The following is a 24,735-nucleotide window of genomic DNA, read 5'->3' as shown; positions in this document are numbered from 1 at the left end:
CATGCTTAAAGGAGAAACACTACAGGAGGCTGATGCGTGTGTCGCGTCAAATGGAGAAGAATCAACGATGATGTGGCATCTCAAACTTGGCCACATGTCAGAACAAGGCTTGAAGATTCTCTCTGAGCGAAAATTGCTTCCGGGGCTCAAATCGGTAAGTTTACCATTTTGCGAGCATTGTGTTACAAGTAAGCAGCATAGATTAAAATTCAGTAGATCTATTGCTAGAAGTAAATGCATTCTAGACTTGATTCATTCTGATGTTTGGGAATCACCGGATATATCCATGGGAGGTGCAAAATACATGGTGACTTTCATTGATGATTATTCCAGAAGATGTTGGGTGTATCCAATTAAGAAAAAGTCAGATGTATTTCTAGTGTTTAAAGAATACAAAGCGCGGGTGGAACTTGAATCTAGTAAAAAGATCAAGTGCTTAAGGACGGATAATGGTGGAGAGTATACAGACGGCGAGTTTCTTGCTTTCTGTAAGCAAGAAGGTATTCAGAGGCAGTTCACGGTGGCATACACTCCTCAACAAAACGGAGTGGCAGAGCGGATGAACAGAACTCTTACAGAAAGAATAAGAGCTATGTTGAGGACTGCTGGTCTACCCAATTCATTCTGGGCAGAAGCAGCCAAAACTGCCTGTTATATAGTAAATCAGTCGCCATCTACAGCAATTGGGTTGAAGACGGCAATGGAGATGTGGATTGGAAAGCCAGCTGATTATTCTTACCTACATGCATTTGGATGTCCTGTGTACGTGATGTACAATGCCCAAGAAAGAACAAAGCTGGATGCAAAATCTAGAAGATGTATCTTTTTGGGGTATGCTGATGGAGTAAAGGGGTATCGTCTGTGGGACCCCACTGCCCACAAGATCGTCATCAGCAGAGATGTTATCTTTGTAGAAGATCAACTACAAAGAAAAGATGGAGATGATGACACTGTAAAAGAAAAGTCAGAGACTGTACCAGTATATGTCGAAAATAATCCAGAAGATTCAGATTCTTCTGAAGCAGCACCAGAGCACGAGGAACAAGAACCAGTCGAGTCCGAGGCTCCAGAAGTTCGTCGGTCAACTCGTGAGAGACGACCGCCAATGTGGCACTCGGAGTATGTCACAGAGATCAATGTTGCATACTGTCTTCTAATAGAGGATGGAGAGCCTTCAACTTTCCATGAAGCTTTAAACAGCTCAGATGTTGCTTTGTGGATGACAGCAATGCAGGAAGAAATTGAAGCTCTACACAAGAACAAGACATGGGAACTTGTACCACTACCACACGGAAGAAAAGCCATTGGAAACAAATGGGTCTACAAGATCAAACGTGATGGCAATGACCAAGTGGAACGGTATCGTGCGAGATTGGTAGTGAAAGGATATGCTCAGAAAGAAGGTATTGACTTCAACGAGATATTTTCTCCGGTGGTTCGACTCACAACAGTCAGAATAGTCTTGGCGATGTGTGCTACATTTGATCTACATCTTGAGCAGTTAGATGTGAAAACTGCATTTCTTCATGGAGAACTTGAAGAAGAAATATATATGCTCCAACCAGAAGGTTTTGCAGAAACAGGAAATAAGAATTTGGTTTGCAGGTTGAACAAATCTCTATACTGTCTCAAACAGGCGCCGAGGTGTTGGTATAAGAGATTTGATTCCTTCATCATGAGCCTTGGATACAACAGACTCAGTTCAGACCATTGTGCATATTACAAGAGGTTTGAAGATAATGATTTCATTATTTTGCTATTGTATGTGGATGACATGTTGGTAGCAGGTCCCAACAAAGATCGAATCCAAGAATTGAAGGCACAGTTAGCTAGGGAGTTTGAAATGAAGGACTTGGGACCAGCAAACAAGATTCTAGGGATGCAAATTCACCGAGACAGAAATAACAGGAAGATTTGGCTTTCGCAGAAGAATTACTTGAAGAAAATCTTGCGACGCTTCAACATGCAAGATTGTAAGTCAATTTCTACCCCACTTCCTGTTAATTTCAAATTATCCTCACGTATGTGTCCTAGAAATGAAGTGGAGAGGAAGGAGATGTCTCTAGTACCGTATGCATCAGCAGTGGGAAGTTTAATGTTTGCTATGATATGTACAAGACCGGACATTGCACAAGCAGTGGGAGCAGTCAGTCGATACATGGCGAATCCTGGTGGAGAGCATTGGATAGCTGTGAAGAGGGTTCTGAGATACATCAGAGGAACCTCAGATGTTGCATTATGTTATGGAGGATCAGAGTTTACTGTCAGGGGCTATGTGGATTCAGATTTTGCAGGAGATCTTGATAAAAGGAAATCCACTACTGGTTATGTGTTTACACTTGCGGTAGCAGCTGTAAGCTGGGTTTCGAAACTGCAGACCGTTGTGGCTTTATCTACAACAGAAGCAGAGTACATGGCAGCTACACAAGCTTGCAAGGAAGCTATTTGGATACAAAGGTTATTGGAGGAGCTCGGGCACGGACAAGAGAAAATTTCTGTATTTTGTGACAGTCCGAGTGCCTTGCACATTGCAAGGAATCCAGCATTTCATTCCAGGACAAAGCACATAGGAGTTCAATATCACTTCGTTCGAGAAGTAGTGGAAGACGGAAGTGTGGATTTACAGAAAATCCATACGAAGGAGAACCTAGCAGATGTTTTGACCAAGCCGATAAATACTGATAAGTTTGTCTGGAGTAGATCCTCTTGTGGCCTAGCAGAAACGTAGGCAACATGATTATGGCGAAGCAGAAAGGATGGTGTGGAGATTGATTGATTTTCAATCTAATCTCCAAGTGGGAGAATGTCAAAATACTTTGGCTGCAGCATCTAGAAGCTGCATCTAGAAGCTTTGAATAAGCTTCATTGGTGGCACACGGCTTTGAAGGCCAAGTAAATGCCGCCCAAGGAAAGAAACGAAAGAAGAAAAAGAGATGCCGGGCCGAAGAAGGAAAAGAAAAGAGAAATTAATATAATAAAAATAATAATTACATATTAAATGAACAGTAGCCAATTTTGGCTATAAAAACGCTGGCTCCCTTCATTTGTAAATCATCGAGTTCTTCAGTTCTTTTCTTTATTTAGAGAGGGTTTTTAAGAGTTATAGTGATTTGAGAGTTTGGGTGTATTGGGGTTTTGGGAAGTGAGCTAAAATACTACAATACTTGTAACTCCTTTTCACTAGTAAAATATTTCCTTCTGTCTTCGCCCGTGGACGTAGGCTAAAAGCCGAACCACGTAATTTCTAGTGTCCTCTATTGTGCTTGTTCTTTATTTTTCTCCCAATTTTACTTTAGCTGCGTGTCTGCTTCACCCACCAATTTCCTAACAACTTTTAGGGGTTAATTCAATTGATTACTGTAATAGATCTCTGTAACTAAAACAGATCTCTGTATTTTAATCTTTGTAATGTGAACTAGTGATGTACTGCAAGTAGTTGTATTGTTGTTATTTGTTTAATGAAATATTAATATTTTCCAATTAAAAAAAAAACTTAAAATTTTAGCTTTAATTCAGACAAAATGAAGGAAAAAGAAAAAAAACCAACAATGTACTTTAATAAGAAAAAGAATCTTTCACATAATATATAACTGAAAGTTTGAATAACCAAGAAAAAGAATGACAGTCATGCATCAAAGGCGTCAAAGTTTGGCTACAAAGCAGCCTGGAAAAGGCTTTACCCTCTGAATGAGAGCATGAATTCGAAAAATATGATGAATGAAGAAACAAAGGCATAATATCACAAGAAGTAAAACTTTTCCCCAGAGCTCTGTTTCGGTTTGTGCTAAAGCCAATGGAAACCGATGGAAATGAATTTCTACAAATTAGACATATCAACCAAAACAGGTACTCTGTGCAAGCAAAGTAAAAGAGAGTTACAAAAAAATTTAAATTGATATGATAATTAAAATTTCAGTCACCATATAATTAATAGAAAACTTTGTATACAATGATTTATTGCATATTAAGATTGTATAGCTAAATTTTAATTGCTATACAAAATATGATATTAGCATTGGGAGACCGCACCAAAACGTACCTAATTGAATGTGCCTTTTCACAGCCATTGTACAAGCTTTAAAGCATTACCACAAATGCTTTTTCAAACCTGTGAACATGATGCATCCGAGAGATGCAAGATATGAAATTGTTACTACAGCCAGCATTGAAACATTTGTTAAGAAAGGAAGTTCATGAAAATACGCCTTAACAATCATTAGCTCCTCAACATCACAGAGATCTTCAATTAAGATAGAGCATATCCGGCCATCACTATTCCTTCTACTTCTCTTTTGCTTTAGAGAACGCTTCAATTACAGAATGCATGTAAGGCTTTCTTGTTCAAGGTCCAGCGATCAAACCTTGCACAATAACAACAGAGGTAGTAGTTCCATCGCCAGCCTAATCCTTGGACTTCCACGAGTAGGAAATCAACCTAAAAAATAAGAATGAGTTTGAAAAACTGTTTATGGCCCTAAAGAACTTGAAATCAGAAATGATTAAGAATGATTGACTAAACATTTTAATCGACTAAACATACAAAACTTGAAAACCCAATATTGAAGTACTATGAATGAATGCGCAATTGCACGAGCTGGTGACAACTGACTTTACTGCAAAGGCTCTTTCAAACCCTTGGAGATGATAACCTGATAACACACAGAAACACAATGAATATTAAAGGATATTCTGACAACGCAAATTTGTGCAAACTATGAAGTGTGGTTACCTGTATAATAGTGTCAACACCAAATTCCTGCCTCCATTGACGCATATGATAATATTAGCACAATTCAATATGTTTATATAGGATAAATGATTCCAAGAATGAAGCAAGATAGAAATGATGATCTTAGCACCTTAACATCATGCAATAATAATCATCATGTCTTTCAGGCAGCTGTCCATCCTCAATTGAAACAGAACAGACCAAACGTTGCACAATAACCACAGTGATAATCCTTGGTTACCCCAATGTTCTCCATAGAGTCTTCAACGTCAACCTAAAAATGAAATAAAAATGAAATGCAGGTGGAAATGAAAATTCTATAAACTAAATAAAATAAAAAATGCAATGCTTGAGCTTGAGCTTGAGCTTGCTTTAATCATCATAATAATCGAATTTGGATATATCTTTACTTCTCTGTGGTTCACTCATTTACTTCTCTGTTCTTGTTTATTCACAACAAGATATCAATAGAAGAAGATGGAAATGAAATTCTATAAAATAAAGCAAGTGAATTACCATCAGAACATTTTAGCAATCCTTTGGCTAAACTTTTCATTTTCATAGTCTTGCTCTCCTGCCTGCATCATTAAAACCAAATTAGATTGGACCTGTGAATTGCTAGTGTAGTTCTGACATTTCCTCGAATCGCTGGTGAACATAATTAAACTCATATGAAATAAAATAAAGTGGGCTAATGTACTACTAAAAACAATTACACAATTACTTTAAAGAATTAATGTCACATAAATTATATATAAAAAAATATGATTATCATTATACAAGATAAAATTGATAATTTATTTTTTAACATTATTGCAAATGTATCCCAGAGATTTTGTCTCTCAGGAAGTTACACATAACAAATTTTTGTACATTAAAAAATAAATTACATTGGGATTTTCTAAGATGTGGTATGAAATTTTACAAAAGAGCACATATTTTTTAAAAGTAAATATAGAAATTTCAACAGACTACACTTTTTTTTTAATTTAATCTTTAGAAAACAAGTTAAACAGATTTAATAACTAGGAAGTTTTACATATTTATACCATGATTGATTCTATATAGAATTTTAATTCAAAATATAATTATTTTTATTAATTTCATTGCAAGCAACAACAAAGTAAATCAGAGGAGGAGGAGAAATTACCAGCGAGTGATATCTTACAACGACGGCAACCACATGATGCAGGGAATGTGAGATACCTTATGCCAGTCTTCTCCTTTGCCCTCTCTATAATGTCCTTCTAGAAGAGGACATTCCATAATACTCAATACCTGCAGCGTCGTCGTTCGAAGGAGGTAATCCGGCAGCACCTTTAATTTGGGGCAATACCAAATCGCCAAGGAAGAAAGACGTGGTATGTCTGTTGTCCTGCGATCTTCTAGAATGGGCAGTTCTTCTAGAAGATCACAAGAATAAATACTCAGTTTCTGCAGTGCTATCGTTTGAAGAAGGTAATCCGGCAGCGCCTTTAATTTGCGGCAATTCATAATTTGCAAGGAAGAAAGACGGGGCATGATGGAGATGTTTTCCTTCCTCGTAATCCTGTAATTCCACTCTTCCAGTTCTTTCATTCCGTCAATTTCGAGTGATTTCAATTTGGGGAAGGCAATAACTGATGGTGACGATGAAGATGAAGATGGGTCATCCTCACTGCTTTCTTCTATTCCCAAAAACTCATTACCCACTCTTTTTACACTTTCCAAGTCACGTAGTTCGAGTTTTTTCAGAGGCAATTTTCCCAAAGGAGGCAAATGCTCACAGTTAGCGCACGAGGAAAGTGTTAAATTCCTTAGATTGGTTAGTGAAGTCAACCATTAGGGAAAAATGTCGCCTCCATAGGATTCAATCCCTAATTCCTCTACACTCAAAGGCGGTTGTAAAGCTTCAAGAAGTTGTTTGTCTTTCTCATTCTTCCTCCTCCTTTCTTCATCTTCCCCATCTACGACTCTACCAAACCGAAGACGCAAACGAAGGAGGTTTTGCTGATTGTAAAGTTGTAATCTCTCGGCCTCATCTAAATGGGACACATTACCCAGCCCTTCTATTCCACATTCTCGAAGGAGTTGAAGATTTTTCAGAGATTCAAGCCTACACGTATTGCTACCATCAACACCTCCACCCACAACAAACTTTTCTAATGTTCGAAGACTGGTTAATTTGGAAATCCCTACTGGCATGTATTTCAACGAATAAGTTTCACCATTCAGTAAACTCCTCATGTTCATTAACTTCCCAATCCCCGCAGGTAATTCCCTAAGATTTGGGCACCGCCTAATATCTAGCTTTTGTAAATTATATAATTCACACAAAGTCTCAGGCAGTCTCTCTATGAGTAATTCAGACAAATTAAGATATTTTAAATGTATCAATTTTCTGACATTTTCTGGAATTTCACTAATCCTATTTGCCTCAGGATACAAAAATAATAAGTACGATTGCCTTATAACTAATGCCCTTAAACACGCCAATTTATTAAATAACTCCGGAAGGATGCTACTACTAAGAGACGGATTGTAAGGACTTTGGTCATAAATTAAGAGGGTACGCAATCTATTAAGTCCATGAATGGACATAGGAAATGAAGCGCCTTCTTCAAACTTTAACCCTAAGTGACGGACTTTGTCACCAAAAGAGTTTATGACTGATTCTTTGGTACCATTAATTTCTACCCACAAACATTCTTTTCTACTTACAAATTGGGCAAAATCATTTACTATGTCATGCATCTTACAACTAGTAAAATCATCATCGTCATTTTTCTGAAATTCTTGAAAGAAAGAGCGTGTTGCTAAGATGTTGAAATACTCTTCTCCAATCATCTCCATTTCTTCGTCTTCATCTGCATTAAGGTAACCTTGAGTCATCCATAGATTAATCAATTCCCTTTTATTCATATTGTAGTCTTTTGGAAAGACAGCACAATATGAGAAGCACCGTTTTACCATAGAATTGGAGGGCAAATCGTTATAACTCAACAACAAAGGAGCTAAAATACCTTGCCCAATCTCTTGTACTTTCCACATTTCACTATCTAAAATTATATGCCACTCTTTTGCTGTATTTTTAGAGCGCAAGAGATTCCCTATTACCTTTGCAGCAAGAGGTAGGCCTTTGCACTTAGATGCAATTTTTCGCCCGATTGGTTCTAATTTTTCACAATCCTCAAAGGACCTACGTAGAAATGCTATCTGCTTAAACAGTAACCAACATTCCCCTTCACCCAACTCCTTGACAGGGATAATATCTATTGATCCCAACTGTAGTGCAACTGACCTATCATGTGTGGTAATTAGAATTTTACTTTCATGGTGGCCATTCTTTAGACAAGAAAAGAATGGGTCCCATTTTTTGTAATCTCCATCCCACACATCATCTAAAACAAGAAAAATTTTCTTCCCCGTAATATATTCCTGAATCTGTTTCATAAGAGATTCGAATTCGCTTAAACCAAAAGCTGACACGCCTAGACCTTCAATGATTGCTTTGGCGACACTAATCTCCTCAAAAGTGTTTGATACACACACCCATATAACTTTTTCAAAATTTCTTTTCACCTCATCATTATTATACGCCAGTTGTGCAAGAGTGGTTTTACCTATACCCCCTAACCCAACTAGTGAGATGACATCAAGGCCTTTTTGTTGTTCACTACTTCCACACAGCAACTTGCTTAAGAGCTCATTTTTCTCATCAACTCTACCACAAACCCCTCCCTCATCAATCAAGGAGGTGGTTCGCACTCGCTCTGCTTTCTTAACATTGTTACTCACATTCTCAACAAATTTAAACGTATCTTTTTGGGAGGCAATATCATCTAGCTTTCCATTGATTTCCCTAATCTTGACGGCAATGTCATGACGAAGGTTAAGTTGTTTGAAACTACCAAAGCAATTTGATACAGCACAAAAGAAGGAGCGTACCTTCTTCTTATGAGGAGCAAGAGCAAGAGCATTATCATCATCAATGCCCTCAATCTGCAATTTGAGCCTTGCAGTGATCCACTCATCCAACACATCTTCCATGTCGTAGGATGCGTCTCTGAGCTGATCCAGCCAAAGAGTAACAACCTTTTCCTTCTCCAGTTGCCTCTGCTCTGCATCTTCCAGTACAGCTTGAAAGGCTTGAAGGTTGGTGGTAAGCTTTCCCACTTCATGTTCGACACCCGTCACAAGCCTGACCTGCTGTTTCACTTCATCAGCCGCAACAGAGATCAGCTGGTCTAAGAGAGAGGAAACGATCGCATGAGCCATTCTGATATTAGATCAAATGGTAAATGCAGCAATTGCTTTTCTTGATAAAATGCTCAGAGGAAAGTAGCTTTTATGTATTCTGAGAGAATGTTGATTCAAGCATGTTTGCATTCTTCTTATACCATATGAGATATTTAATTTTTACCCGTGAGTCAATGTCAATGTGAGCGTTCTTTTGTGCTGCAAATTAAAGGAGTCCCCACAGGAGTCACCGTCTGGGGCTAGCTTTCTGTTCAACCACGTCAATAATTGTACAGCATCTGCCCTGATTGTCCGATTCATAATAATTATTCAAACTATTGAGCATCTGCTCCACCACCTCAATAATTGAACAGCATCTGCCCTATTTTTCCGATTCATAATTATTATTCAGACTACTGAGCATTTGCTCCACCACCTCAATAATTATGCAGACTACTCAGCATCAGCACTTGGAAAATTTCTTACATTATAAGTAACAAAATATTTGTAAAATTTGTACAGCATCTGCCCTGTTTTTATGATTCATAATAATTATTCAGACTACTCAGCATCAGCACTTGTAAAATTTCTTATATTATAAGTAACAAAATACTTGTAAACTACGACAAAAAGGTTGGAGCAATCTACTGATGAACCTTCTGAAGTTATCTGTAATAGACTAATTTGATCTACAATAATCTTAGTGTTGGAACAATTTCAAAATAAATGATGTTTTATTATAAAGACATGTCTAATTAATTTTTCCATAGAAGAGGTATCTTTTGATATTTAATAAATATCATACCATGGTCTATGACTTACCCACATTACAAAGAAACTATGTGAAAGATAATTAAGTAATAAAGCTTTCAACAACGATTTATAAAATTGCTTTTGATAAAACTGTTCTGATGAAATGAAATTATGTGAAATTACTAAGAATTTAATTAGCCTCTCAAAAAGGTTTATTCATTACTTGACTTCTGAAGTTTAAAATTCGAATGTCAAAATAGATAAAATGTCAAAAATTTATTTTGAGTTTTATCCACCCGTTTACCATTTTAATATATAAAAGTCTCCTATTGCTTTTTAAAGTGTCATTTTTAATTTTAAACAAGTCTCAGCCAAAGATTAAATTGTCATATGTTCGCAACATATTCAGCACAACAGTTGAGCCGAAAATACAAAGAAAAACATAGTTCGCAATTTTAGTAGCGAAACCAATATTTTGTTCCATATGGGGTAAATCTTCAGAAGGCCCAACTTCAAACGTAAAATGATGTTTGATGACTTGCTGATACAAAAGACATTGCCGCAAGCACTTTTTTACAGGAGCTAAAATCAAGCCAGTCACTTCCATTTGTTGCAGTTTTAATGCAGAAAGAAAAAGGGGGGGAAAATTCTGCAAGATATCACTTGTAATACGGCATGTTTGCGGAAGCAGAATTAAATAATTACAAAATTACATTCTTGATTGCACAGAAATGATATATAGCAAAACAAGCATAAGGAAATAACAATATAATTTTACATTGTTCAGCTTTTGGTCTACGTCACAGTCAGAGACGGGAAGAGAATTTTACTAAGAAATAAGAGTGTACTAATGTTAAAGAAAAACATTCACTAATCGCTCATATATGCTTAATTTCTCACTCACTCCAAGAACGTTCAATTCACTCAAATGAAACTTTCACAGGAAGGTCTCATTATTAAGGCTTTAGCTTCACTTCACATGCTCAACAATTCAAATTTGAGGATGATATTTCTCAAAATGGAGGGATCTATTTGGCTTGCCAACAATCTTTGTAATACCCCAAATCTCCTAAGGGTATTTAAGTCTTTTTAATTTTTAGTGATCCTTTTTACCCTAGTATAAATAGAACAAGATGTCTTTTTCATTATAAGAGAGAGAAAAAGAGGGATCGGTTGAAAAAGAGAGATGGAGAGACAAGAGAGAAAAGAAAAAAAAAAAGCTCTTCTTCTTCTTAGTTTTGCCATAGACAACACATTGGATCAAGTTGTTATTGTTGGGAGAAGTTTTGGAGGTATGTTTTAATTATTGGTTTCTATTAAATTGTTGTGGAGAAGTATGATTGCAATAGAAGTAGAAATCAAAGATTTTACATAAATATGCTGACAGTGAATTATTACGAAAATCATAGTAATTTGTACAAATTGATTTTGATTCTGATTTTTGGGTATGTTAAACTAGACATCGTCTAATATGTTTTGAAACTTGTTTCAAGTTAATCAGATAAGATTTCAATTAAGTATGATTTTTCAAAGTCAAGTCTGAAAACCTGGAAATTTATGATTTCAGTGAATTACGAAATTATTTCTACCATATCTAGACTTCTTCAAAAATTATGAAATTTGGACCAATGAGTTTTATATATGTCTAGTATGATTCTGGAAATTTTCATGATTTTATGATAAAGAAATAAATTGTTTTGTATTTTTAAAGCAAGTGTGTTCAAAACAGAAAACTGTTTGACAGTATTGATGATGTCTGAAACGTGAATTATTTTCAATCGTTTTGGAAGGAATTATGTTATGAAATTTTTATCAATGAACTTTCAATGTGTCACCATATGGTCTGTAAAATTTGAGATTCTTCCAATAAGAGAATAATTTATTAAAAATCGGAGAAGTATGGACTGTTATGTTTTGAGGGCCGATTATTGAGGACATTTGAGGTTGAGCTTAAGAGTTGTTTAAATTGAGATATTTGAGGACATTAGAGTTTATGATTAAGATTTGATTATATCTTATGAGAATTTATTGATGATTTTAGGTTGATGGTATCAGTACGCATTTGTTACATGAGGATGCCAAGAGGTAAGTGAACTAGACTTTAAAACGAATCACAATAAATAATATATATGTTTGACTTGTATGAAAAGCCTATTTTGATATGTACGAATATGGATTTATATGTCTCTGCTCATGTGTTTATGTGATGTGTTGTTATGTAATGGGCGTGATTATGTACATGGGCATATGTATGTGTGATGGTTCATTGGCATGAGCACGAAAATGCATTGAATTTTCTATGAATGAGAAAGTGGATTTTAGCAAACGGAATTTCTGTTTTATGAGATTTTTGCATTGGGGGCCACCTCTTGAAGTTGTGTGGGGGCCACCTCTTGAGACTATGCAGGGGCCACCTCTTGAGGGCGAGAGCGCCACAAAGTGCCACGCATGGTGCAATGTGCCACGCACAGCACAAAGTGCCACATTGCAGGATACGTATTTCATCGAAAGAAAATGAGAAAGTTTGAAGGCAACAGAAAGAGATTTTTATGAATTTATTTTACAATATTTCCAAAAGATCATGGCATATCATCCATTGCATTATGTATAAGTATGTATGTATTTTCTATAAGAAAAACTAGTTTGCTTACTGAGTTTTGTACTCATTATAGTTTATTGTGATTCAGTTTCCAGAAGTCAGGATTATTTCGTGATGAGTGACAAGTTGAAGATAGTAGATGGTTTGGCTAAATTTTTAAGTTATTCCGTTGGCTTTTGTATTTGAGGCTCGAATTTTATTGTTTGTAAAGAGTTATTTAAATCATATGTGAGTTGTGGACATATTTGCCCTTGGATTTCGGACTGGGGTGTTACAATCTTCCTCACCACTATCATCCTTGCTATACCGGTTGCACTGAACAATCTTCATTCTGACATTTGCACTATTAACCTGAGTGCACAAGAATCTGAAACAACTGTTAGAAACTTTAATCTTTATATATAGCCAAAATGGTGAATAAGATGATGTACTTGATAACAAAAACCTGATTTAATAAATAATTAAGCGGCCGATAACAAGCACATAATCTCATCGTGTGGGGAAAGCCTTGACAAAAGAAGATGGTGCTTTCATTCAAGCAATGATAACTTTCCAATTTCATAAGGTAGCTTAATGCCCTTTTAAAAATATCTACACCAGCCTGACAATTATTGTGGCACTTTGTGCTGGTCCAATTTCATAAGGTAGCTTAATTTTCCTAAGGAACTTGAAAATTAGAAAAGATTCAGAATGAGTGACTAAATATTTTAATCAAAACTAATTAAACATACACGCCCTGAAAATCTGAAACTGAATTACTCAAATGAATATGCCTCTTCACAGCAATTGGTTGAAACTTTACTGCAAAGACTTTTTAAACCCTTGAAGATGATACTCTACCTGATAACACAAGGAAACACAATCAATATAAGAAGATGATTTTACAAACAAATGAAAGCTTGCGATTATTGGGAGAGCTCTACTCAATTTAATGAGATATCTCTCAGAAGGGAGAGCTCTAATAATATATAAAGCCAAAAATCTAACACTCATCAAATTGGCTTGTGAACAATTAATCTTCCTTGCCATCATAAATGCCAGGTGTGGTGAACAATCTTCATTCTGACATTTGCCTTAATAAGCTGCTTAGTATCCTTAACCTGATAACTTACACAAACAAAAACAACTTCACTAAAGTTTATTCTTTAAAGGCAAAACAGTAAACAAGATGATATATGCTGATATAAAAAATTGACCTGAGTTATCCTGATGTCAAGAATCACAGAACCTCATGTGGGCAAAATCATCGCAATACAAGATGCTGAATTCAAGCAACATCTTATCACCTGTAGTTGGAAAGCTCATCTATCTCTCACATACAAGACTGGATATTGCCTTTGCAGTGAGTTTAGTAAGTCAACATATGCATGCACCATGTCAAGGTCATTTGAATGCAGTAGATAGAATCCTGAGATACTTGAAGCGAACACCCGAAAAAGGCTTATTTTTGCAAAGACCAATGATCGAAAGGTGAAAGTATTCACAGATGCTGATTGGGCTAGATCAATTAATGATCGTAAATCAACATTTGGTTATTGCACGTTGCTATGGGGAAATCTGGTGACTTGGCGTAGCAAAAAACAGTCAGTGGTTGCTAGAAGTAGTGCGGAAGCTGAGTTTAGAGCAATGGCACATGGAGTGTGTGAGTTTATCTGGATAAGAAGGGTGTTGAAGGAATTAAAGATTGGATTTGAAGAACCTATGCTGCTCTATTGTGATAATAAGTCAGCAATTAGTATAGCTCACAATCCTGTTCATCATGATAGGACTAAACATGTGGAGGTTGATCGACATTTTATTAAAGGAAAGCTGGATGGAAACATTATCAAGCTTGAATATGTGCCTACATCTCACCAACTGGCTGATATCCTCACCAAAGGACTCTCAGAACATACTCATGAGTTTCTTGAAGGCAAGCTTGGTCTCATCAACATCTATAGCCAAGCTTGAGGGGGAGTGTGGATGAAATCAGAATTATACATAATTAGAATTGTATATATTAGGATCTATGTTATTTGGCAAGATTTGTTTCCTTAAATAGGTTTACTGATTTGTTTCCTTAGAATTAGATTTCTAGATGTCATAGCTCTAATTTTGTGGGATTTGATTTATTCCCCTGTAATCTATTTAAAGAGGAGTAATTTTCATCAATAAAATATAGAAATTATTCATTCTAATCTATGTTTTTTACACGAACAAATATGGTGAATGAAGAAACAAAGGCATAATACCATAAGAAGTAGAGCTCTGTTTCTGTATGTGCTAGCACTAATGGAAACTGATGGAAATGAATTTCTACGAATTAGACATGTCAGCCAAAACAGGTACTCTGTACAAGCAAAGTAAAAGAGAGTTACAAAAAATTTTAAGATAATTAAACTTTTAGTCACCATATAATTAATAGAAAACTTTGTACACAATGATTTATTGGAGATTAAGAATGTATACCTACGTTTTAATTGCAAATTAAATATACACAACATGATATTAGCATTAGAAGACTGCACCAACATGTACCGAATTGAATGTACCTCTTCACGGCCATTGTACAAGCATTGAAACTTTACCGCAAAAGCTGTTTCAAACGTGATGCACCTTAGAGATGCAGGATAAGAAATTGTTATTACAACTAGCATTGAAACATGAGTGAAAACGGTTAATGGACCTAAATAACTTGAAAATCAGAAAAGATTAGGAATGAGTGACTAAGCCTGCTAATCGCAACCTTGCAAATCCAAAATTGTTCTCGATGAATGTGCAATTGTTCGAGCCGGTAACTTTACTGCAAAGGCTCTCACAAACCCTCAAAGATGATACTCTACATACCATGGTAACCTGAATAACAAAAAGAAACACTGTGAATATTAAAGGGCATTCTGACAATGCAAAATTTGTGCAAATTAACAACTGTGGTTACCTGCATAATAGTGTTAATACCGAATTCCTTCCTCCATGGAAGCATATGATCAGCCCACATGTGCTTTGCTCTGTAGCTTTTGAGTACCTGAAATTGTTATTACAACCAACGGTGAAAATTGGGTGAAAAAATGGTAATATTACCATAATTGAATTTGCTTATAGAGGATAAACCAATCAAAGAAAAAAACAAGATAGAAATAATGATCTTAGTACCTTAATATCATGCAATAAAAATCATCATGCCTTCCAGGCAGCTATCCATCCTCAATTGAAACAGAGCAGACCTGGCCATCACTTTCTTCTTCAAAGTCCAGCAACTGAACGTTGCACACAACACCACAGTGGAAGTAGTTCGATCACCAGCCTAATCCTTGATTACCCGAATGTTCTCCATAGGGTCTTCATATCAACCTAAAAATAAAATGAAAATGCAATGCATTATTATTAGGGATCTAGTGCTTGAGCTTGCTTTGACATCATGGTAATAGCAAATTCTGATATAGCCAAAATGGTGAATAAGATGATGTACTTGATAAGAAAAACCTAATTTAACAAATAATTAAGAAGCCGGTAACAATCACAGAATCTCATCATGTGGGGAATGCCTTGGCAACAGAAGATGGTGCTTTCATTCAAGCAATAGCAACTTTCCAATTTCATAAGGTAGTTTAATGGCCCTTTTAAGAACATCTATACCAGCCTAACAATTATTCATGGAAATTAAAATTCAGAATCATATTAGATTGAGAGATGAAATATAATAAGCGATTTGGCCACCATATATGCATTTATCACCTTCAATTTGCTCATCTTTGTCTAGAGTATTGCTTCTGCATTAACTTAATTAGCTTGCAAGCCACCTACAAATGGTTTAAAATAATGTGTGAGAGTGTGAATTCGAACGAATTAATCAAATATGCTGATAGGAGAAACAAAAGTAAATAACCACAAGAAGTAGAAATATACTTTTGTTATATTCAGAGCATCTTCTTGCGTCAAGTTCTTTTCCTTTAGCTCTGTTTCTGTTTGTGCTCAAACGCAATGGCTCAAGGGTCAAGATAATTTTATGACCATCAATCTTTTTGCAGCCACATGCAGACTTGAAAAAGAGGTCGTGGCCCTAAGGAACTTGAAAATTAGAAAAGATTCAGAATGAGTGACTAAATATTATAATCGAAACTAATTAAACATACACGCCTAGAAAATCTGAAACTGAACTTCTCAAATGTATATGCCTCTTCGCAGCAATTGCTTGTGGTGGAAACTTTACTGCAAGGACTTTCTCAAACCCTTGAAGATCACACTCTACCTGATAACAAAGAAACATAGTCAATATACGAAGATGATTTTACTAACAAGTGAGTGCTTACACATATTGGAAGGATAATGATTACTCATAACCCAAATCCCCAACACTCCCTAATATCTCACTCAAGTGTGTTCGAGCTCCTAGAATTCACTACTGTGAAACTCTTACAACAAAATTCCCTTGAAAGATTCTCTACTCAAATTTGATGATGATGTCCCTCGAAAGGAGGCAAAAAATCTAACACTGATCAAATTGGCTTGTGAACAATTAATCTTCTTGGCGATCATGCATACCAGGTGTGGTGAGCAATCTTCATTATGACATTTTCCTTAATAAGCGGCTTAGTATCCTTAACCTGATAACTTACACAAACAAAAACAACTTGATTAAAGTTTAATATTTAGAGGCATAACAGTAAAGAAGATGATATATATTGATACTAAAATTTGACCTGTGTTATCCTGACGTCAAGAATCACAGCATCTCATGTGGGCAGAATCTTTGCAGTACAAGATGCTTGCAAAATTGAAGCAGCATCTTATCACCTGTAATTTAATTAAGACAATAACTTTCCCCAACCATTTCAATGCATTATTGGCAACTAAATTCAGAGGGTACTAATTAAATAGCCTTTGAACAATATATTCTAATTCTTCTCCAATGTAACAATTATTTGGAAAATCTAAATTACAATCATGCATCGATGGCATCAAAATTTGGCTACAAAGCAGCCTGGAAAAGGCTTTACTCTCTGAATGAGAGCATGAATTCGAAACAAATATCATGAATGAAGAAACAAAGGCATAATACCACAAAAAGTAAAACTTTTTCCCAGGGCTCTCTGTTTCTGTTTGAACTAAAACCAATGGAAACCGATGGAAATGAATTTCTAGGAATTAGACATATCAGCAAAAACAGGTACTCTGTACAAGCAAAGTAAAATAGGGTTACTGATTAGTATTAAAAATTGTTTAATTATCAAGCGATAATATGTTATTTTATGCTTATGTTATAATTTATATTTGTGTTTATGTAATATATTATGAATTATTAATTATGTTTTAAATATATTTAATTTTGTGTATTTTTATGTGTTTATTAGGAAAATTATTAATTTCACGTACTTCGAGGCTCCAAACAGATAAACGGAGGTCAAATTTGGATTCCGGAGGTCCGAAAACCTTAAGATCAGTCAAGATCGGCTTAAAATTGGGCTTGTGTAAAAAAAAGTTGACTTTTCCTGTTGACCGAGCACTGATTGGATGATGAAATGAGCTTACAATAGATATGAGTGCATGGGATAATTGGCAATCTTGACTAAATCTCAACCGTTCATGATTCAATGGCCATGATTGTGCCACGTGGCAATGGTTGGTGAAGCAAGTTGGAGGATCCGAATCTTTGTATTTGGGTCGACCCGATCCACCCATTAACCCGCCAAATCTCAACCGTTCTTTGGGTAAATCGGACGAGTCAAATGATGCCATGTGTGATGTTGACTTTTGAAGTTTGACCAGCCATTGGATCTTGATCTAAGGGTTGTGAGGAGCACATGCATGAAGCCTATGATGGACCGCAAAGCACTGGATTATGAATTTATTTTTCTATAAATAGAGCCTCATTTTTATGTTTTAATCATCTCTCTACAACTCTCTTCTTCTCAAATTCTCTCCATCTCCTTGTAATCTTGATTTCCAGGTGTGTTTTTAATATTTTGTATAATTATTTTCATTAATAAAATTAGTTTTATTTCCAATTTTAGTTGTTTTTATTTCTTTTAATTATAAGTAATTCAATTTTACTACTTCTTTTTATTTTAATTATGCTTAACTAAATAATATTAGTTAGGGGAAGGTGAAACTCTTAAGAAATAAATATGATTTAATCAAATTCTATGTTTAATTTTATAAATTAAATTATTTTCTATTTAATTTTATACATGTTTTATATTTTGAAAATTTGATTTATTGTAGACAAACAAATGAATTTGGCACAATAAATTCTTAAGATCTTAATATAAGGCATGGTGAAATGGTATTTTGACTTATTGTAGACAAATTAAATTTTGGCACAATAAATACTTAATCCATCATAAAATTAAAGGGAAAATAATAATAATTTGTATAATTAATCTTTTGAGTAATAAATCTAAAACAAATTGGCAAAAAGAATTTATTAAGTTTTATTTATTTCTAAGAGTGGATCCATAACCCTAACTAGTTCAATTCCATAGTTTCATTTAAATTAAGTTGTTTATATTCAAGTTTTAATTTCAATTTTTAGATAAAATAAAATAAACTAATTAAATCTTTTCTCTGTGGATCGACCTCGGACTCACCGAGTTATAATACAACAAGACACTCTTATACTTGGGAGTTAAAATTTACTTTTAAGTTGTGTCAAGTTTTTGGCGCCGTTGCCGGGGAAAAGTTTTTTATTTGGTTTGTTTTTCCGTTTTTATTTTTCTCTTATATGTAAAATTTCGTTTGCCCCCTTTTCCTTTTCTTAAATTCTCTTTTGTCCCCATATCTTTCATAATTCTCGTTTCACCCCAACAGTTTCCGTTTCTAGCCCAATCTTCTGGTAATTACGTTCGGACCCCGATATCTTTCAATTGTTTCACTTTCATCCCAAATTGCTAATTCTAAACTTCTAAAAATTACAGTTTGACCATAAAATTAAAAATAATTTGCAATAGAATCCCTAGACGAAATTCCTCAACATAATCAAGACTTGGACATATTTGGACATACTTTGGACATATTTGGACATACTTTGGACATATTTGGACTTATTTTGGACCAAACTAACTTTAACTACTAACTCTAATTACTAACTCTTAACTTACTAACTGCTAACTCCTAACTTTTATTTAATTTCAGTTATTTAATTTTCTGCATTTATTTAATTTTGCATTTTTTATTTTTTTAATTGGTGGGTTCAACCACCATTTTTGTTATTTAATTTTCTTTTGTATACTTATATTATTTGCTTATTTATTTATTTTATTTTATTTTGTTATCAATTTATGTAAATATTATCTTTATAACATAACCCTTGCATGAGACATTGGTCTCGATCTTCAAGTGGCAGGTTAATTCGTAGATCTCAATCTCCACCACCAATCATGGATGAGAATCAAGGCGAAAACGTTTTGGGCGAACCTAATCCTCAAATTGATCAGGGAGACAACCAATCTCAACATGGGCATGATCAGAATCAACCAAGGACTCTGAGAGACTACATGAATCCAACCAGAACCGGAGCACCGTCGTGTATAGTATTTCCTCCAGAAGCATCTCGATTCAATTTTAAACCAGGTATTATCCAACTTTTACCAACATTTCATGGTTTAGAATCTGAGAATCCGTACTTGCATCTAAGAGATTTTGAGGAAGTTTGTAATACATACACGGACCAAAATTGTAGCATGAACATAATTAGATTAAAGCTTTTTCCTTTTTCATTAAAAGATAAAGCTAAAACTTGGCTACAAAACCTTAGATCTGGATCAGTAAGAACTTGGAATAACATGCAAGAACAGTTTTTGAAAAAATTCTTTCCACCTCATAGAACAAATTCTTTTAAAAGGCAAATCACTTCTTTCACTCAAAAAAATGGAGAAACATTATACCAATGTTGGGATAGGTTTAAAGAGTTGCTTAACATATGCCCACATCATGGTTTTGAAACTTGGCGATTGGTCACTTATTTCTACGAAGGCTTAATACCCCAAAGTAGACAGGTTGTTGAAATGATGTGTAATGGTGAATTTAGGGATAAAAATCCTGAAGATGCACTAGATTACCTTGACCAATTAGCTGAAAATGCACAACATTGGGATACTGTTGGAACTTTTGAATTGACAAATAAGCAACAATCATCTCCATCTAGTGGAGGAATCCATAACCTTAGGGAAGATCATGATTTACAAGCAAAATTTGCATCCCTAGTTAGGAAAGTTGAAGCTTTGGAGCATAAAAAGAGTGATCAAGTAAAATCTGTTCAAGAAATTGCATGTAACATATGTAATTCGAATGATCATTTCACTCAAGAGTGTCCCACTTTGCCTGCACTTAAAGAATGTCTAAATGATCAAGCTAATGTTATTAACACTTTCAATAAACCAAACCCATATTCACAGACTTATAATCCTGGTTGGAAAAATCATCCGAATTTCAGTTGGAGGAATAATAATAATGCACAATCTTCACAAGCACCACCTCCACAAAATTTTCAAAATCCTCAGCCTTATGCACCATATGTTCCACCACCTTGGAAAAATCTGGAGGACACAATGCATTCATTCATCAGAAAGCAAGATGTTATTAACAATCAAAATGCACAAACTTTTTCTGATTTGAAAGATACACTTGCTAAAATTGCTTCTGCACTCACCATTCAAGAAAAAGGAAAATTTCCAGCCCAACCACAACCAAATCCTAAAATTCAACAAAATCCACCCACAGACCAAGTCAAGTCAGTTATAACTCTTCGTAGTGGTAAGGTTGTTGATAGACCTATGCCTGAACCTTATGAAAATGATGAAAATTCAAAGGGTAAGGAAGGACTAAATGAACTTACACCTAGTGAGGAAATAACTAGTGTTCCACCTGAACCACCATTTCCGCATGCATTGAATAAACCAAAGAAATCAAACCACTCTTCTGAAATTTATGAAATCTTTAAGCAAGTGAAAGTTAACATTCCTCTATTAGATGCAATCAAGCAGGTTCCTTCATATGCCAAATTTTTAAAGGACTTGTGCACTGTTAAGAGGAAATTGAAGGTAAGAAAGAGTGCTTTCATGGCCGAACAGGTAAGTACAATTCTGTCTACTAATAATAAGTTGAAATATAAAGATCCTGGTTGTCCTACCATTTCTTGTATTATTGGTAACCACAGAATTGAGCATGCTTTACTAGATCTTGGTGCTAGTGTTAATTTACTTCCATATTCAGTTTATCTTCAACTTAATCTTGGTGAGTTAAAATCAACTTCAACTACACTTTTGCTTGCCGATAGATCAGTTAAAGTACCAAAAGGAATAGTGGAAGATGTTTTAGTACAAGTTGATAAATTTATTTATCCTGTGGATTTTATTGTCTTGGAAACTGAACCTGTTGTGAATAATTACAAACCAATTCCTGTAATTTTAGGTCGACCATTTTTAGCAACTGCTAATGCTTTGATTAATTGTAGGAATGGTTTAATGAATTTATCCTTTGGGAATATGACTTTGGAATTGAATGTTTTCAACATGTGCAGGCAACCTAATGAAGAAAATGAGAATGAAGATGATACTGATGAACAAAAGGAATTGTTTGAATCTTGTATCGAGGAAAATATTCAAAAAGGGGATTTTTCTGAACTTTCTAATGTTTGTTTAGTTAATTCAATTGAGTCAAATAAGCAACTTAAACTTGATATTTCTAATATAAATTCGTTGCTTGATTCTATGCAGACTTCGCAAAATTATGATGACGAGCCAAAATTTGAGGAGCTTGGAAGTATTGAAAAGACAGAACAACAAGAAGCACCTAAAATGGAATTGAAACCTTTGCCTGAAGGATTGAAATATGCTTTTCTTGGAGAAGAACAAACTTATCCTGTTGTGATTTCTTCTACTTTAACAAGCGACCAAGAAGGTAAGTTACTAACTGTTCTTAAAAAGCATAAAAATGCAATAGGATGGACTTTAAATGACATTAAAGGCATTAATCCCTTAATCTGCACACATAGAATTAATTTGGAAGAAAATGCTAAAATATGTCAACAACCTCAAAGAAGATTAAACCCACACATGAAGGAGGTAGTCAAAACAGAAGTCCTTAAATTACTTGATGTGGGAATTATCTACCCTATTTCTGATAGTAAGTGGGTAAGTCCTACACAAGTAGTGCCTAAAAAATCTGGAATCACTGTTGTTAAAAATGAAAAAGGTGAATTAATTCCAACACGAATTACATCTAGTTGGCGCATGTGCATTGATTATAGAAAATTAAATGAAGCCACTAGAAAAGATCATTTTCCATTACCATTCCTTGACCAAATCTTAGAAAGAGTAGCAGGACATCCCTACTATTGTTTTTTAGATGGATATTCAGGTTATTATCAAATTCCTATAGCACTTGAGGACCAAGAAAAGACCACATTCACATGTCCTTTTGGAACATTTGCATTTAAAAGAATGCCATTCGGGCTTTGTAATGCTCCTGCAACATTTCAAAGATGTATGTTAAGCATTTTTTGTGATATGGTTGAACATTGTTTAGAGGTCTTTATGGATGATTTGACTGTGTTTGGGAATTCTTTTGATGATTGCCTTGATAATTTGGAGAAAGTTTTAAAAAGATGTGTTGAAAAAGAACTCGTGTTGAATTGGGAAAAATGTCACTACATGGTTACTTCTGGAATTGTTTTGGGTCATGTTGTTTCTATTAAAGGAATTGAAGTTGACAAAGCAAAAATCGAAGTCATATCTAAATTGCCACAACCAAAAACAGTTAGAGATGTACGATCCTTTTTAGGACATGCAGGATTTTATAGGAGGTTTATAAAAAACTTTAGTGCCATATCTAAACCACTTTGTAACCTCTTATTAAAAGATGCACCGTTTGAATGGAATGATGATTGCCAAAAATCTTTTGAAAAAATAATTTGTCTTTTAACATCTGCACCTATTATGCAATCTCCTGATTGGTCTTTGCCATTTGAATTAATGTGTGATGCAAGTGATTTTGCTGTTGGTGCTGTTTTAGGACAAAGAAGGGATGGTAAGCCTTTTGTGATTTATTATGCGAGCAAGACTTTGGATAGTGCTCAAATGAATTATTCTACAACTGAAAAAGAATTACTTGCTGTGGTATTTGCATTAAACAAATTCCGTTCATATTTGCTTGGCTCTAAATCTGTTGTGTTTACTGACCATGCTGCTGTGAGATATTTGATGAGTAAACAGGATGCCAAACCGAGACTAATTCGTTGGATTTTGTTACTACAAGAATTTGACCTTACCATCAAAGATAAAAAGGGTGCTGAAAATGTTGTTGCTGATCATCTATCAAGACTCACATCCGAATTCTGCAATGATATAACACCCATAAATGATTCTTTCCCTGATGAATTTTTATTTTCTGTTACTTCAATGCCATGGTATGCTAATATTGTTAATTTTCTTGTTACAGGTAAAATGCCTTTGCAATGGAATGCTCAAGAGAAGAAGAAATTTTTTGTTGAAGTAAAGAAATTTTATTGGGATGATCCTTATTTGTTCAAATATTGCCCAGATCAAATTTTTCGGCGATGTATTCCTGATAATGAGGTAAGTAGTGTCATTAATTTTTGTCATTCTGAAGCATGTGGTGGTCACTTTTCTTCAAGAAAAACTACTGCTAAAATTTTGCAGTGTGGATTTTATTGGCCTACCATGTTTAAAGACACATATGAATTTTGCAAAAGTTGTGAAAAATGTCAAAAATTGGGATCAATTACAAAAAGAAACATGATGCCCTTAAATCCCATACTTGAAATTGAAATATTTGACTGTTGGGGAATTGATTTCATGGGTCCATTTCCATCATCTTTTGGATTTGTGTATATATTAGTTGCAGTTGATTATGTCTCAAAATGGATTGAAGCAATTTCTTGTCGAAATAATGACAGTAAAACTGTGATTAAATTTTTAAGAGAAAACATTTTAAGTCGATTTGGAATCCCTCGAGCCATTATCAGTGATGGAGGTAAGCATTTTTGTAATAAGTCATTTGAGTCTTTAATGAAGAAATATGGAATTACACATAAAATTGCTACCCCTTATCATCCTCAAACAAATGGTCAAGTTGAATTAGCAAATAGGGAGATAAAACAAATTTTGGAAAAAACGGTTAACCCAAACCGAAAAGATTGGTCTCTTAGACTTAATGATGCACTTTGGGCTTACCGCACTGCATTTAAAACATCATTAGGAATGTCACCCTATCGGTTAATTTATGGTAAACCTTGTCATTTACCTGTTGAACTTGAACATAAATCACTTTGGGCTATTAAAGCTTTTAATTCAAATTTGGTTGATGCTGGTAATGTGCGAAAATTGCAATTGAATGAACTTGAGGAATTAAGGAATGATGCATATGAAAATTCAAGAATTATTAAGGCAAGAACAAAAGCATTTCATGATAAAAGAATTTTTCGAAAAACATTTGAGAT

General features: G+C 34.8%; 2 protein-coding genes and 1 non-coding gene across 15 annotated transcripts in view; all 3 read right to left on the bottom strand.

Moving 5' to 3' along the window:
• LOC102609848 (disease resistance protein RGA2-like) overlaps positions 1-24,735 on the bottom strand; it is a 144,081-nt gene that overhangs the window by 26,395 nt on the left and 92,951 nt on the right. Inside the window, exons 2-8 of one of the 13 annotated variants that reach the window (XR_008054741.1) lie at positions 17,338-17,450; positions 16,979-17,072; positions 16,821-16,889; positions 16,185-16,527; positions 15,432-16,078; positions 15,217-15,303; positions 15,024-15,134 (exon numbers count right to left, since the gene is read on the bottom strand). The gene's annotated coding sequence lies outside the window, so the exon portion shown is untranslated. Of the gene's footprint in view, positions 1-9,151; positions 9,330-15,023; positions 15,135-15,216; positions 15,304-15,431; positions 16,079-16,184; positions 16,528-16,820; positions 16,890-16,978; positions 17,073-17,337; positions 17,451-24,735 lie in introns of those variants that run through there. The other 12 variants (XR_008054739.1, XM_052441419.1, XM_052441418.1 and 9 more) reach the window with 12 other exon arrangements.
• Positions 6,551-8,986, bottom strand: LOC127902237 (putative disease resistance protein RGA3). Its single transcript, XM_052441075.1, has one exon. It carries the CDS (start codon positions 8,984-8,986, stop codon positions 6,551-6,553), a length of 2,436 nt encoding a protein of 811 aa, XP_052297035.1.
• LOC127902826 (small nucleolar RNA R71) lies at positions 20,106-20,214 on the bottom strand. The gene has a single exon (XR_008055464.1). It is a non-coding gene; the product is annotated as a small nucleolar RNA R71 (small nucleolar RNA).

Source organism: Citrus sinensis, chromosome 5 (genome assembly GCF_022201045.2).
Source record: "Citrus sinensis cultivar Valencia sweet orange chromosome 5, DVS_A1.0, whole genome shotgun sequence".
In the NCBI taxonomy this organism is placed as follows: Eukaryota; Viridiplantae; Streptophyta; class Magnoliopsida; order Sapindales; family Rutaceae; genus Citrus; species Citrus sinensis.
Note: the sequence above shows the minus strand (reverse complement) of the source record. Positions and strands in the feature narration are given on the sequence as shown.